This window comes from Culex quinquefasciatus, chromosome 2 (assembly GCF_015732765.1).
Source record: "Culex quinquefasciatus strain JHB chromosome 2, VPISU_Cqui_1.0_pri_paternal, whole genome shotgun sequence".
NCBI lineage: Eukaryota > Metazoa > Arthropoda > Insecta > Diptera > Culicidae > Culex > Culex quinquefasciatus.
The window spans coordinates 172,286,043-172,303,270 of record NC_051862.1 but is presented as its reverse complement, the minus strand read 5'-3'; the positions used below and the strand labels follow the sequence as shown (position 1 = coordinate 172,303,270).

The 17,228-nt window shown below is 36.1% G+C and overlaps 1 protein-coding gene across 7 annotated transcripts in view; it reads left to right on the top strand.

The window, feature by feature from the left end:
* LOC6037543 (arrestin domain-containing protein 3) overlaps nt 1-9,013 on the top strand; it is a 68,859-nt gene extending 59,846 nt beyond the window's left edge. For 6 of the 7 annotated variants that reach the window (XM_038255449.1, XM_038255450.1, XM_038255451.1 and 3 more), the window contains exons 5-9: nt 60-155; nt 2,609-2,679; nt 6,927-7,227; nt 7,325-7,439; nt 8,262-8,503. In XM_038255449.1, coding sequence (XP_038111377.1) covers nt 60-155; nt 2,609-2,679; nt 6,927-7,227; nt 7,325-7,439; nt 8,262-8,503 — 825 coding nt within the window. Of the gene's footprint in view, nt 1-59; nt 156-2,608; nt 2,680-6,926; nt 7,228-7,324; nt 7,440-8,261 lie in introns of all 7 variants that reach the window. The other variant, XM_038255455.1, reaches the window with a different exon arrangement.
* Nucleotides 9,014-17,228: the final 8,215 nt, after the last annotated feature.

Below are 17,228 nucleotides of genomic sequence, written 5' to 3'. Positions count from 1 at the left end.
CTTGGGTTCATCACATCTGCTAATGCTATACTATTTCCGGTCCGTTTCGTCCGTTACAGGTTACGATTGACATTCCCTACGCTTCGCCACCACAAGGAATCAAGTATTTCACCATCGTGGGACCACACATCGACTGCATGGACGAGCAGTATCTGGTAGGTTTAGGGTTCCTGTTCCCGTTCTAGCTTGTTCCGAAAATTCGGTATATTTCACCGAAAGAGATTTCTTCGAATGCAAATTTTATCAAATTGGACCAGTCGTTTTGCCGAGTGGCTTTTTCATAATTTTATTTTAATTACAATTTTTTTATTTAAATTTTCATAAACATCCTGAAATAAACTTCTCACACCCAAAATTCAGAGTCGAGATAATCGTTCTCTCAAAATTTATTGAGGGCTTAGTGCCAAAATCGATAGAATAATGGTACCAACTCACACCATCATAACAAATGAGTTCATTCGTTAGTTGAATCAATAAATCTCCAACAAGTGTCATACATCGACTTCTGACTTCTCCTTGGTTACCAAGCTGTGGTGGCCGAGGCAGCTAAGTCATTGGATTGGTTTATCAAAGATCTCTGGTTCGATTCCCGTTGTCGACACTTTTGGTTTTTTGTTTGACGGATGAACTTTTTTTGCAAATGAACCTCGAGAGAATAGTTCTATCGCCCATCTCGAGCTGTGTTCTCTGCGTCCGTGAATGGTACCACTATTCTCTCGACTCGAGACTATCATTCTCTCGGACTAGCGCTGCCAGTTTTGGGTGCATGTTTCATAGAAATTGCCCTAAAAAATCAAAAAATCTCTTTGGAAGATTTTCTAAGTCGTGTTTATGTTTTGAAAATTAACACTTACAAAAATGTAAAGAATGAAAAAACTGAATAAAAACAACACAGCAAAAAAAGTAATGCTACACCAAAAATTTAGTGTCAAGAGAATCGTTCCCTCATAATTTATTGAGAGCTCAGCTCCAAAATCGATAGAATGATACTACCAACTCACACCATCAAAACAAATGTGTTCATTCGTTAATTGAAACAATAAAACTCTAACAAGTGTCATGCATCGACTTCTGACAACTCCTTGGTCACCAACAAATAAGTCATTGGGTTAGTCTGTCAAAGATCCCTGGTTCAACTCCCGTAGTCGACAATTTTATTTTTTTTTTTTTGTTTTGACGGATGAACTTTTTTGCGAATAAACCTCGAGAGAATAGTTCTATCGCGCATCTCAAACTGTGTTCTCTGTGTCAGTAAATGGTGCCACTATTCTCTCGGTTCGAGGCCATTATTCTCTCGGACAAACGCTTCCCAGTTTTGGGTGTACGAGTAAAAAAAATGCATTATTTTAGTTATGAAATTTTAAGTTATATTACACCCTGAAATATGAAAACCTACTTGGTCGAAATGTCAAACTTATATATGCGTTTATCCTCTCCGCTATTCAACGGTGTGATGGCCGGGCGGGCTAAGGCGCCAGTCTTAACTGTTGGAGCCGAATTTTTACCAGTTTAGGCAAAGTTTAATTTAGCAAAGTTTAGGTGAGTCAGTTAAAAAAACTAAAAATCAGGGCAAAAAATATCAAAATTGAAATCACAAGCCAAATTTTAGCTTTTCAATGAAGAAAAAAAAATATAAAATGCATTATACACAATTGATTCGCAATCATTATTTTTCAAAAATTGTAAGATCTGACGGAAAATGCTGCGAATAGATTATTTTTTTTTTTTGCTGTTCAGTGCATCGAAATTTCACTAGAACTTCAATGATTTAAGAATAAATTTGAACATGTTTAAAATAATTCCAAACGCAGAAGAATGGATTTAAGTTTGATTTTAGCTAATTGCACCTAAATATCCACTGAAATTCTTATTTTTTATGGAAAAAGAAAGCATTTTTTGCCACCGAATTTTTCGAGCCGAGGGGGCAGGGGTGAATTTTTTTTAATATATTTCCAACAACCTATCCTTGACAAAAATTAGATATCGGCATAAAAATGCTAGGACAAAACCTTATTATTTTGGTTATCGATCTTAATAAAAAAAATCAATATTTCAATTATCAGAAACACCCCAATGAACTCGATTTTCCGTAGCTCAACAAATAGGATTATGATGGCTTAGATTTGAACTCTTTCCTCCGCTTTTCTATCAGCCTTGCTTTTATCATAGACCAACCGACACCACGTTGTCGTAGGGAGCCCATACATTGGAGAGGTAAAATCTAACACGAAATTATGCACGAGAATTGATGGCAAAGTGAAGTCTCAATGAAGCAATGAATTTGTTAATCTGAAGCTTTTTTTTAAAGGTCCAATAAACCAAATTTCCAGTTTTTGCTTTTTGGGTGTGTTGAAATCGCCGTAAGTCAGAGGTAAAAAAACTCCAGATATGCTCATTCAAAATACATTTTTTTCTGTAATTTGTACAGTTGATGTGTACAATAATTTCATATTAATTATTTAGAACAATACATTCGCTATCCTAAGATTGTCCTCAATAATTTAATATTTAATATTCTCCCACATTATTTAATTTCCTTGCATCGCGGTCCCTAGTTTGTCTGACAATGTTCTTTTCATTTTATTTTTGCATAAATTTTTTTCAACAGAAGCCGATCTCAAGCCAGGATAAAAAAGTGAGATGTTGTCTGTGCTGTGCCAAAGGACCTGTCACACTGAGGTGAGTAAGATTTGCCATATTCTGACGAGGCATGAACAACACGTGGTGGTCACTTGTTGGACACAACCTTGGGTGGAACGAAAAGCTTAACCTGTAACAATATAGCTAAGAGGCGTTGAATAGCTTCAAAAAAAAATTGTTAATACTTCTCTAATTCTCTCATAATCCTTTGCTGATGCAATTTTTTTAAACAAGCAAATTATTAGACGTAAATCAACAAAGGTACAAGTTCTCCCCCAATTTTTATAGAATAACAAGACTACACGATAAGCAAAAACTCTCTTTATTTTTTCATTCGATCATTAGGCGTTACCTACGCGAACCCAGCATATTTACACGCATTCGCCGAATCAGAAACAACCTCAACTGTACCGATAGCGTCCAGAATTAGCATTACACTCTTGCATAAGCGTCTAACGATTTCGTAATAAAAAGCCACTTCGGTGGGAAAATTCCAGCCTACCAGAAAAAAGGCCCTCAAGCAGAAAAGTGAGATGCTTATCGTTGCCACCATTCACTTTTACTTTCTTTTTTCCACCCTGATCAAATCGTTGATATTTCGATATGGTGCCCCAGCAGCAAATATCGAAACCATGAATATTCAAATCACGATTCTTCAAAAGAGAGGATACGTCTCGCCTTATGGGCGTACACCCGGGATATTGGGAGTGATGGAATTTTTCTGACGAAAATGTTTACTGTCGTGTTTGGCGGCATTTATTATGTCAAGGTGCGATAAAAAAAGGTTTACGGTGGGGAAATATTGAAAAACTTGTCGTATGGTGGAGATTCTCCTGAGTACGTGGGAATCTTTTGTGGGTTACGATGTTGAAGATAAGGACAACAAAACTACCTGCTGGTATTCAACAAGTGAAGAATATTTAATAGAAAATCATAAGGTTACATGAACTATACGAGCTCCATTTTTCGATATATCGTGACGGTGGGGCGGTACGACTCCTTCTTTTTTTGAACATTCGAAAAAAGACGTTTTTTCAATATTTTGAATCCTGAAATGATGATGGGTTGGAAATTTTATTTGGTGTCAAAAAGACTTTTATTTAAAATTGGACACCTTATTTGATGGCGAATTCAGCAACGGAATTTGCTACTTTAAAAAAAATGGCGCATGTTATTTTGGGAAATTTAATACCTTAGTAACATTTTTAAACTTATAGGCTTTATCATGCTTCTGAAAACCCTCATATGGCCTTAATAGGCTTTTTTACAATTCCGTCGTGAAACTACTTACTTTTCCTGTCATTTTTGAACGACGAAAGAGCCTACTATTCTGTACCAAAAATAACAGAATCGAATAGGGGAAATTCTCGTATCATTGGCAGGTTAAGCACTCGCTCCTAACTCCATCCAATTTGCTGATTTTCACTATTTAAACAACTAATTTTGCAAAACTTTTCATAGAAACTTACTTGCTCACTTCTTATTGAGCTATTTATCACTCGATTTCAGTTGAAAACGCTTTTAATGAGCTTTAATTGAATGTCAAAGTTCTGACCTGCCAACATTAGAGGCACGCTGGAATTAGATGCTGTTCCCCTAGTAACACTTTTCAAAATAAATGCTGAAAAGTCCTGCAATGGGTTCTGAAAAGTTGAACTTTTCAGCACTTGTTTCGAAAAGTAACACTTTTCAACATTTTTTTTATTTAAACGATTTATGGACAAAATACATAAAAATTTGACTTAAAATTTCACTCAATGTGTGTTTTTCTGAATTGCAAAAAATGTTGTATGGAACACGTTGCAAAACTTGATTTTTTTCGGCACTCTTCGTATTTATCCAACTCGGTGAACCTCGTTGGATAAATGCACGACTCGTGCTGAAAAAATTCTCTTTTTGCAACTTGTTGCATAAACTACTATTTTGCAATTCCGCTGTGAAACTGTCAACTATTCCTGTCCTTTTGGAGAAACGAAACTGCCTAATTTTCCCTACCAAAAATAACAGAATGGAAAATTAATACCTTTTAATACCAGCACTGTAATATATGCTGAAAAGTTGAACTTTTCAAAATTAGTATCGAAAAGTAACATTTTTCAATATGTTCCTGTTTTGAACGGTGAATTTACCAAATACCTACATGAATCTTTTACATAAAATTCCATTCTAGAAGTGTTTTTCGAAATAGCAAAAAATGTTGCAAAACTTGTTTTTTCAGCAATCGTCGTATTTATCCAACTCGGTAAACCTCGTTGGATAAATGTAAGACTCGTGCTGAAAAAATCTTATTTTTGCAACTTGTTGCATAAACTATCATTATGGCCTACTCAAAACGTAAAATGTTACTAGGGTGTACTTTTCGAATCTTTAATAACTGACCCCATTTTTCATTTTACAATTTCGCGTTTTTTTGGTAACTTAGGCTGGTACAAATATTTTTAAAAGTTTTTGTCACGTTTTGTTTTTTTGACCATTTTGTTCATTTTCCTGAAGTTTGGTTGAATTGTGTTGCTGGAGTCCCGAGTTATAATTACAAATGTACTTGCAATTGTACTTTTCGAGCTCGTACTTGTGTCAAACGCGTTTTGACTTGAAATCCCTTTGGCCAATTCTCGCACTGACATCAATTTTCAGACTGTGTCAAGATAGCACGACAAGATTGAAACTTGTTTCATATGAAAAGTGACAACAATGCACGGAGTTTTTTTTTTTTTTGGTTTTTATGGAGCAGGATAGAAATTGAATTTTGGGGATCTGTGAAAATAAAATAAAAAGTGAGGCATTGTGAGCTGCACAAAATGGTGCATAGACTCGGCCATAATTTTTATCGAAATACATGTATCTGAGATCAGGCCTTCAAAAAGCACTTAAGTGTTCATATCTTGATCTTGATAGGGTTACCATATCTTCGATGTTTTAAGCTTCATTTTTTCTGAATTTGTCCGGGGGCCATTCACAAATATAATCAAAGAAATTCTCAGGCGGATGCCTAAACCACCCCCCCCCCCCCGCCCCCTCCCTTCTGTCAGAGTCTGGTACCGCCAATGCACAGTGGGCGAAATGGAACCCAAAATCGGACTTAATTGAACGCGGCTGGTTCCCTGTTATGAACAATAGTGTTTCTTATGTAAAAAAATCCGGGGAATCGATTGGTGATGGTTTCATCCACCGCACGAAACGGCAAAGGGTCCATTTTGCCCCAATTCCCCATTTTTTAACATTTTTTCTTGAAAATCGGTCTGTATTTAGAGCGGAGGCTTTATGCGGCCTTCCAAAATGCACTTAACTTATGTGAAAATATCCCAGAAATCCAGTAAAAATAACCACTTGCACCGCAAAAATCATCTAGGGTCCATTTAACCCCAATTCCACTATAAAAGCATTTTTGGCCGTTTTCAAATGTTAGGTCAGATTTTAAAAATCTGAAAATATTTTTATCGTAAAGATCAGACAATTTTACATAAGAATGACGATTTGCACTTGATAGTTTGACACATTTATGTTGATATAGAAATTAAACTAAATAAAAGATTGAAGAATTAGTTTTGGGCCAATTTTCTCAAACGCAGCATAAACTGCCTTTTACATAATTTTTATTTTGATCAACATAAATGTGTCAAACTTTCAAGTGCAAATCGTCATTCTTATGTAAAATTGTCTGATCTTTACGATAAAAATATTTTCAGATTTTTAAAATCTGACCTAACATTTGAAAACGGCCAAAAATGCTTTTATAGCGGAATTGGGGTTAAATGGACCCTAGATGATTTTTGCGGTGCAAGTGGTTATTTTTACTGGATTCCTGGGACATTTTCACATAAGTTAAGTGCATTTTGGAAGGCCGCATAAAGCCTCCGCTCTAAATACAGACCGATTTTCAAGAAAAAATGTTAAAAAATGGGGAATTGGGGCAAAATGGACCATTTGCCGTTTCGTGCGGTGGATGAAACCATCACCAATCGATTCCCCGGATTTTTTTACATAAGAAACACTATTATTCATAACAGGGAACCAGCCGCGTTCAATTAAGTCCGATTTTGGGTTCCATTTCGCCCACTGTGCAATGTGTATAAGTGATGGTGGGTTCTAGGAGGTCCAATTACGAAGTTCATTTATCGAGTGATTTTATTGCATTTCCTCAGTAAGGTAAGGAAGGCAAAAATTAACGTTTCCCTTACACATTTGAACCGAATGCAATAGAGGCCGTAGTTACTTCTAACTTCCCAAAATGAGCTATTTCCCAATCAACACGACCAATGCGTTCCAATTCGAATTCAATTTCACAGTTGCTCCCTGGACCGGACGGCCTTCTGCTGCGGCGAAACGCTCAAACTCAAGTACGTCGTGGACAACCAGGGCGAGGAGACAGTCAAGCTGCGTGTCCGGCTGGTGCAATTCTGTGAATTCTTCGTCGAGCGGGGCGTTCTCGGCGTGACGAAAGAGGTCCAACATCTGGTGCTGGAGTCCAAGGGCGATCCGGTGCCGCCCCGGGACCACCAGGACACCTGCGCCAGCCTACGCATCCCGACGGTGCCCACGACGTTGATGGGCGTCAGTCGGTTGGTGCAGATTTACTACACGCTTACGGTGGGTAATTGGGGGTTTGCTTGGCGAACCATGCGACTCCTTTGAAAAATGTGACTTTTGATGGAGGCGCATTGTATTGTTGATTTTTTCTCCACAGGCATACTTGGAATTTGAGAAATCCGGAGACGATTTGCACATCAACTTCCCCATCACAATTGGCACCGTCCCGTTCCGAATACCGAACAGTAATCTTCAACCGCGCATAGGATACGGTAAGTATTTTAGCTGACTAAACACACATGCTGGCGATAAGGTGCCAAGTGTAAATAAAACACGAAATTATACAAAGCGTTCCGCGGAAATTGTTCCCCCCAACCCCCCTAACAAAAACTCATCACGTACCACGAATTGCAAATGTTTAGCCTCCAAATTGGCAAACAAACAAAACTCCAAAATCACACGACATGGCGAGAGCGCTCCAACATGTAGAGAATGTCAAACCCACGAGAAGTCAGCAATCCAACTCACGTGCCTTCCGTCCCCGGGCAGTGGATGGCTTTTCTCGGTAGTAATCACGGACCCGTAGCAATCCTTAGGAAAACCACATGCACATACAAGGACGGCAAAAACTAAAATTTTGGGAAAAGTCTACTTTTGCAGAATCTACAATCATGAAATCTGAATTCCACACTGGAAAAGTATTTGCTGGAAATAAAGCAGTTCTTGGTGTTATTTGACCAATGCTCCTCAATTTATCGTTGTTTAGTCAAGTGCTTTTTCTCCTGTCACCCTAAGCTACTCTTGCTGTCGACTAACCGGCACCCGAGATTTGCACCGACCTGTTTCTCCGTAAATGTGGTTTACATTGTGGTATTTGAACGAAATTTCACATATTTCGTGGAACTGCCCAGCAACGGCGGTGGTGTCCGATGTTCATTTCGGTGACATGGGTGATGATGGTGATTTTTAGAACTCATATGACCAGCAAAAATAAACCCAATTTAGAAATTCAAAATAAAAACAGTTGACAAAATAAATTTCATAAACCATAATTGTTTCATCTCATTTCTTTCTTCCTACTCTTCTTCCCAAAGAACCCGCCGTCGACCACGTGGAGGGTGGCATCTACATCGGGCCGGAGTTCCTGCTGGGCGAGGTGTACGACGGCTGCAACGTCAGCGACAACGAGCACCGCGACCTGGCCCCGCTGTACCGGCCGGTGTACCTGACGGTGGTACGCAGCTCGCAGCAGATTTCCGCCCGGGCAGTGGGCCGCAACAATCGCAAAAAGTCCTCCATCTGTGACGTGGAAATTGCCGAAATTCACCGGAAATGAAACGGCCGTGGGGTGGTGGGAGGGGAAATGGGAACAACAGCCTGCCGGAACTAGCTTGCAGTAGCAGTGCACTTACACACCTCTTACAAGTACATCTTGTTGTCACGCCATCCGTCTCCATCGGAAGGGAACACCTGCTGAGGTACTGATAGTGTTGTAACAACAGCCCATAAACATTAGTTTGATTGCCGTTGTCCTTTGTGATATTGAAATATCTTGTGAGGTTTTTTTTTTGTTATTGCAATGCCTTTGAATTCTCTTGTGCTAAGCATAATAATCCAGATGACCAATTCCATTGGAAGATTGTAAGATTTTTGGCAAATAATTTAGAATCAAATCAAACATTTTTTTGTTTCATGAAGACACTTTGCGTTTAGTACAAAACAGGGGGTAGCGAAGAAGCCGCCATCTTGGAAGTTCAGATAACAGACACTGAGAATCAGTATTATTCATATTACTTTGGTAACACGAAGTATGTCATCCTGGTTAAACTCAAAAGTTCCATGCAAATGTGTAAAACCAAAGTGAAAAATTTGTAATGTCGATTCACAGTGTACGGGTGCACCAAAAGAAAAAAAGCAAAAAAAAGGTAAACAGAAAAATCACTGTTTTCGGTATGAATTTTCAGCCAATATTGGGATGGAATCTCCAAGGATATGATAGAATTTGCCATCAGCAACACAATTAACGTGTTTTTTTAGGTATTTATCGTTTGAATTGCGGGAAATTTGAAAATCATAAACCCAAACAATGGTTTGTTATGGGCTACCATTTGTCAGCAAGTGCTTTTGTTGTGGGCTCTCGTTTGACAACCGTGCTAATGTCAACTGTTGTCAGTTTGCTTTGGTCGGAATAGGGTTGCCATCCCCCGGTACAAAACCATACATTTTCAAATATTTCTACAGTAGTTGTTCGGTAACTGGGCGTTGTTTAACTGGGCTGCTTTTTAACTGGGCGCCCGATAACTGGGCTGTAGCCCAGTTAAAAAGCAGACAAACGTCAAAAACCAAAACAAACCGAAATGACCGAGGGGTTAATGGATGCAAAGATCATGTTCAATAAATAAAAAAAAACTTTTATTTAATTTCAAGTCACAATTAAAGAAACATGAAAAGTAAGCATTGTAAATAAATTTGAGTAACAATTATTTTTTAATTTCATCTGGAAAATGTTATGTATCGGTGGTCCCCTCGTTACTTTTTGTTCAGCTCAGTTAACGAGCAGCATTCGGTAACTGGGCTACGTTCTCAGCCCAGTTACCGAACAAATACTGTATATCCAAATAAGATTTTTTCAGCAAAAGTCGTACATGTTTTTTAGCGCCCATTTCGGTGCTTAAAAGTATTACTTTTCATCTCTTTTATAGAAATTAATATTATACCATTTCATCTCGATACATCGTAACTCGTCGTTCGCAAAGTTAATCAGTACCTCACTAAACATCAATCATTCAAAACTCGTGAAATCATCTCAAGTTAAAAATTACACTGTTTAACCCTTCAGCTTTAATTACAAATGATTTTGGTTCTATCTTTCCACAGCCGGCTGTCTAAGACTAGACCATTTCATTTAAAATTTAACAACAGATAAACGGGAAATGTCTCATCCGCAGCCTCCGATTGCTTGCCTTGAGAATAATACAAAATACCGTTCAACAAACACTATGATTTTGGGTCGCATCATCATCTTCTATGATGAATCCTGACCAAACACCCTATCCTACTAACAAGTTTTCAGGTTCCTGGCGCTCGTGGGGTGTAAGCACAGAGTAAATCAGCTGCCCTAGTAGCAACCTGCGCTAACTAACATTCCCGTCCCTTAAAATCGAGGTCTACAAACTGACATGGCGGGCGCCGTTGGTGGCCAATGACTGTTACCTATTCGCAACTGATCTAGCTTTAGCAATCATGGTGTTTTATCTTTTCAGCGCATTCATACATGCTGTTGATAAGGGAAACACCACTAGATCGTCGAAGCCTATAATCAGTAGTCCTGAAAGGATATTACGGTTCTGTTCAGCAACGGAGGGGCAACCATGGGTGATCTCTCATGCTCATGCTCATGCTCATGCTCATCTCTTTTATAGAAATTAACTCTTTTCGATTCTGTTATTTTTATGGGAAAAAGTAGGCCGTTCCGTCGTTCGTGACAGGAAAAATAAGTAATTTAAATAAAGCGTCATTTTTTAATTGAATGAAAATAAAATGCAATTCAGACTCGATTATCCGAAGACCTTGGAAAAATTCAACTTCGGGAAATCTAAACACAAAAAAAAAGTTTTTTGTTTGTCTTTGTCAAGCTTTATATCTGGAGCAATATTTGAAAAGAGCGGATAACCATTTTGACACCTGAAACTATTTTACAAATTTGCAGGCATTAAGTAACTATTTCACAAAACAGAGGTTTCTAGATTTGAGCTGGGAGGATCGACTATTGGTTTACACTTCGAGTTTTGTGAAAAAGTTGTATAGAGCCTGAGAATATACAAAATATTTCCAGCTGTCAAAATGCTTAAAAACAATTTTTTGAGATTTCGGTCATTGGATTGTTTTTTTTTTAATCCATCTGAAACTTTTTTGGTGCCTTCGGTATGCCCAAAGAAGCCATTTTGAAACATTAGTTTTTCCATAATTTTCCATAAAAAAATTGGCAGAAATTTTGATAAGGATGGGCCAAACATTCAATATTATGCCCTTTTGAAATGATAGTCTTACATCTAGAATTTCAAAATTATTGTTTTCGAAAAGATCGGAAAATTTTACGAATGTTTCATATTTTAACATTCAAAATCGGACGATTAGTTGCTGAGATATCGACATTAGTAAATGGTGGGATGGATTGGGTGAGACTTAGAAACCTTTTTTTTTTTTGTTTTTAAATCTTTGGCATGGCATGGCATGGCAATATCTCAGCAACTAAGGGTTTATAAGTTTATATGAGCAAAATATTGAGAATTTTCTCAGCCTTTCAAAATATTTTTTTAAAGTGAGCAGACATGGGCCCTATTTTAAAAAAATAAATAACTACGACTATTTTTGAAAAACTTACCTAACAATGGCTATAACATGAAAACGATGCACTTTATCAAAATTTCACTGAAATACATTTTGATTGCAAATTCGATTTTACATCGAAAAATGAAGTTGAAAAATGTGTGCCACCAACATTTCGATTTTTGGAAAAATCAGTATTGATTCAAAAATCTATAACTCGGTCAAAGATTTTGTGCCCATTTTGAAAATTTCTGAAAAGTTGATGGGGACATAAAACATATCAGAAAATTAAAAATAGTTTAAAAAATTAAAAATAGTTTTTTTTTGCATATTAAGTTACAGTGACAAAAAATGAGATTAAAAATTACCATATTATTTTTAATGTGTATCATTCTTTTTCAGTGTAATCCTTATCCAAACCTACAACTTTGCCGAAGACACCAAATCGATAAAAAAATCCTTCAAAAGATACAAATTTTTGAATTTTCATATATTATTTTTGTATGGATAGCTGCCAAATTTGTATGGAAAATTATATGGACAAACTAATTTTTATGGTTTTATTAAGTTTATATTTCAAACAACTACTTTTGAAATAAAATAAAACAAATACAGTCCAGACTCGATTATCCGTAGTTTGACTATCCGATGTTTTGTATAGGACTTCGAATCAAAATTGTTTTATTTTTTTATTTTCTCGTTTTAAAAATCAAATTGGAGTTCTGCGACCCTGTTTTAGTTAAATTTTAATAGTTGATTGCCTATAAAATAACAAAATGCCTTTTTCCGATGTTTTGTTTACGCCATATTTGTCGCCATATTGGATTTAAAAACTCTATAGGGTCATACTTAAGCTCAACAATTAAAATCCGATGTTTTGATTAGGCCTTCGGCAAATCGAGTTTGGACTTCGAAAATAAATAGATTTTCTAAAATTTCTTTAAAAATATAATGTTGTCAATTTAAATTATTTTTTTTACTATAAAATTTATCAATTAAATTTAAAAAAATACGTTTCTCAAAAAAATTAGACGATTGCAAACATTTTTAAAAAGTTTCTTTCGAAAAATCAGGATGACATTTTTATTCAAAGGGCAATTCTATTGGAAACAGAAGTCAAATCAACTAGAAACAATATGGTTTCGCATTTTCCTGCGTTTAAAATCATATTTATCATGTCATGTGATCATGGGCTCCAACGTTTGTTGGGAACGGGTGGTTTTCAAAAAAAATATTTCGATTTAAAAAAAACATTTTTTTTTAATCTAAGAGTTAAAAATATAAATTAAATTTTAAGAAGTCAGAAATGTTTATATTTATTATTGATATCCTTTAAATTTCAGATTTTATTTGAATAGGCCGCTACAAATATTTGAAAATGTTTTTGTCTATGGACTCTGGCCTAGGTCAAGGAAGAGGCCAAAAATAATATAATATTTTTGAATAAACCACAAATATACTCAAATAATTATTCTGAACGCAGAGAAACGCATTTTAAATTGATTCAGCGGACTGTACATAAATGTCCATTAAAATTGAGAAGTTTTTTGAAAACCTCGTTTTGAGCAATTTTCTTTGGCGAGTTTCGCCTCCTCTCTCTTTCGCGGTTGGAGAAAATTCGCAAGCAAAAATGATTTTCCCTGTTCTCACCGTTAATTAAAATTGTTATTTGGTTTTACGGTTAAGTTGGTGACCATAAACTACTAACTAGACTGACTTACAAAAAGTTTGGGTATGGAAAGTTTGGGGTCTCAAGAAAAACGTGCAATTTGAATTTTTCAAAAATATTTAGAAAGGACCGAATTGCTTTTCTCCAAAGTTTGTATGGGGAATTAGGGTGGTTCGTCGCTGTTGCATAATTTCCATTCTTTCGTATTAAAAATAATTTTAAAATTTTAGGACCAAGGCTGACCTTTTAAATAGGCCTAAATATGTTTAACTGTGTTTATGTCTAAAGCATTATTTGATACTTTTTTTCATCAAAAGCATTCTTTCAAGTTCGTTCAATGATTTTGGCTGAACGCACACTATCCAGCAGATTGCGCTTCTCCCAAGCAGGTTTTCCAAGAATTGTTGTTTCAAGAGCAATAACTGTTATGTGTCACACAACCATTTTTCCCACCCACTCCTTCCTTTTTGTAGCAACACCGGGAACGGTCAGCGCCATCGGCAAGTCCGGTGAAACATTCATTCCATCTGTGTTAGAAATTGTTGTACAAACAGTGCTGTGTGGTGACCAACAGAGAGAAACAAAAAAAAACATAACAGAAATAAACAAAACAACAACAGAGCTTTAAACCACGTGCCAAACCTTGCGCTCTGTTACGAACGGCAGAACTCCACCTCAAGCTGTGCATACCTTAATTGATAGAGAGTAATAGAAGAAGAAAAAAAAAACAGACAAACATTCACCTTTTCGCCGGGGCTTTCTACCCAAATTCCACGTAATAGATGGGAAGGAAAACTCGTTCGACCTTTTTAATAATGAAAAATGAAAAAATCATTCACACAGCATACACAAACACACACACACATTGTACCTTGCATCACACGGTTTAATTAAAAGCTTTCGGGGAAAAGGGACGTAAAAGTTTGCAACGAACAACAAAACAAAAAAAGCTGCTCGAAGGAATTTAGGGTAAAAAAAAGTGTTGACCGAAAAAAAAAAACATTTTATTAGTCGTTGTGGTTTTCAGGAATGTTTTAGTAAATGTAGAAATAAAAAGGATTCGATTAATTTGTTTCACTTTATTTTTAGGAAAGAACACTCCATCAAAGCTGTGATAATTTGTTTCGAAATAATAAAACTGAATTATGTATTAATTCATAGAACGATTTTTTATTACTCGAGCATTCTAAAAACTGATTGATTATCCTCTCTTTCAACACCGCTGTCTACAACATAGAACTGCCAAAATGAGGCAAATAAATTCACTACCACTTACTTGTCTACTCGGCCAGACTGCCACCGATGATTCCATCAGGAATCTACACGCTCGCTCAGTTTTGAAAAAAAAAAACGCGACACAAACATTTCGAGATTTGCACACCTGCCAACTATAGAGGCCTTCGCAAAACTAAGCAGAATAACGTACCCTCTTATCGTGGCTACGGGGTTTTTGTTTTTAGTCTAACTATACCTGCAAATTACGCTTCCTACTTTTATTTCTTCCGCGTACGCGACTACGACTAGTTTAATAAAAGTGATAGAATGTTTGATTTTTTTTTTTTTTTTACTTCTCTCAGTTTATTAAACGTTGGATTATAATATCACCATTGCGCAACTTTTATCTCTGTTTCCTGCCAACTTGTTCGTTCTCGTGTGATGTGAATCTGTCTTTTGGTTCGCCCTTTACTTCGACGAGAATAGTAGCAAGAGTGTTGATTTAGCAAAAGATTTGATTATTTTCATCATTTTATTAGTAATGCTTGGTTTTAGTTTGGGTTTTTTTTCTATTACTTTTTTTATATTCCTATTTTTTTTAAACTCCGGAGGGTTATGTCTATGCTGCTGCACACTACCGATGATTATAAAAAATACATTTATCACAAATTTAATAACTACGCTGCAATTAAATAAAAACAGATAAACAACAACAAATCATAACGTAGCTCGGGATATCGTGGGCATAACAAATTCTATTTTAAAATTATTTTGAACGTATATTCGAGATTTTTTATTCCCACGCTATCTAAAGCTATCCATATATTTACAGAATTGGAAAATGTTACGCAAAAACAACCGTTTATTGAACAAAGAGAGGGAGCATTTTGAGAACTATTTTGTCACCGTTGAGCTCACTTGTCGAAATTTATATTTGCTTCGCTTCGCTTGGAGACGGCGATTTTAGATTTTTTTTTCGTCATATTTATGCTATAATTATCCATGTCCAAGCTGCCCAAGAATTGCTAATTGGGAGTAGAACTAATACTACCTGAACCAAATTCTCAACACACCATGACAGCCGTCCACTGCCGATAGGAAAAATAGGAGAATTGCAAGACGTTGATGCACCACTTTTCTAAGAGGGTAAGGGAAAATCATAAGATAAGATCAGCCAAAAATTTCATGAGGAGAAAACCAATTTTCAAGAGAATGTTGATGCTAGAAATGTTGACACATTAGCAATTCTCTCAAGAATGAGCAATTTTATTGATTTGCAATTTTGGCAACTTTCCATAAAAAAGGCTTTTAAAACAAATCACAAAAAAAAAAAATGTATCTGAGGAACGGATTTTCTAATCAATTTGGTGTCTTCGACTGCTGCGTCCAGAAATCGGTACACTATCGTTACACGTCGAGGCGGAGTAAAATTGAAGACGACGAAGATCTGATCGTAGTAGATTACGTATAGAGCAATTTCAACTCAAATCAGGATTTTTTCTGGTACTTTTGTACCCGACCCTCTCCGAATTCACTGAAACTTTTTAGACATGTTATCCTAGGCCTTTATAAACCATTTGTGTATTTGAGTATATGGAGTCAATTGTATTTGAAAATAACATTTGAGAAAGGCGTAAGTTATTTTTTTTTTTTGTACAGTAGTTGTTCGGTAACTGGGCTGAGAACGTAGCCCAGTCACCGAATGTTGCTCGTTAACTGGGCTGAACAAAAAATAACGAGGGGACCACCGATGCATAATATTTTCCAGATGAAATATAAAAATAAAAGTTACTCAAATTTATTTACAATGCTTACTTTTCATATTTCTTTAGTTGTAACTTGAAATTAAACAAAAGTTTGAAAAAAAGTTTTTTATTTATTGAATATGATAATTGCATCCATTAACCCCTCGGTCATTTTGGTTTGTTTTGGTTTTTTGACGTTTGTCTGCTTTTTAACTGGGCTACGGCCCAGTTATCGAGCGCCCAGTTAAAAAGCAGCCCAGTTAAACAACGCCCAGTTACCGAACAACTACTGTATTTTGCAATTTAAAAATTACTGTATCTTGAAGCCGTTGCATCGTATCAAAAAGTGGCCAAAGACAAACTTGTAGGAAATTGAAAAACAAATACACTGAAACAAAAATACACGCCACTTCTAAGAAATTTTGAGCTGCAGTTGCTCTATAGGGGAGTCGGAGGTATTATGGTCCGACAATCCGAAATAAAATTCAATCTATTGCAACAAACACTAAACTGTAGTAGTTCGGTCTTTGGCTAATCTCCCAAAAGATACTTCAAATGTAAACATTTTGAAAAATATCAACCGCAACATTTGAAAAGTAAAACAAAACACTTATTTTCGACCATATTTGTTTTCTTAAAGGTTTTAAGCAATATCTACAGCTTTGCCGAAGACACCAAATCGATCAGGTTGTACGGAGTCTGTCTCGATAAATTAAAAGTGAGAGTGTGTGCAACATGTATGGGAACTATACTCTTTTTCAACCTATTTCTATTATCGGCCTATCAGCACTTTGAGTATGAATAACAGCTTTCATAAAGTGTTTTTGACTGTTCCAAATTAATAAATAGCTCAAATAAAAGTGAGCAAGCAACTCTCCATTGTTGGTACATCTGAAAATGTTGGTTTATTATTTTTTACTAAACCCGAAATTTCTCGTTTTTTTCTGTTTTAATATTTTCCCGTGTTTTTAATTCAGTCTAGACTTTATAATCCAATAGCCTTACACAGAAATCACTTCAAATAATCGAACAACGGAAAACCCTTTTTTCATTGTCTTATTTTTTGATTTTATAGTTTAAGTATGAATCCTTAACTACTCTAA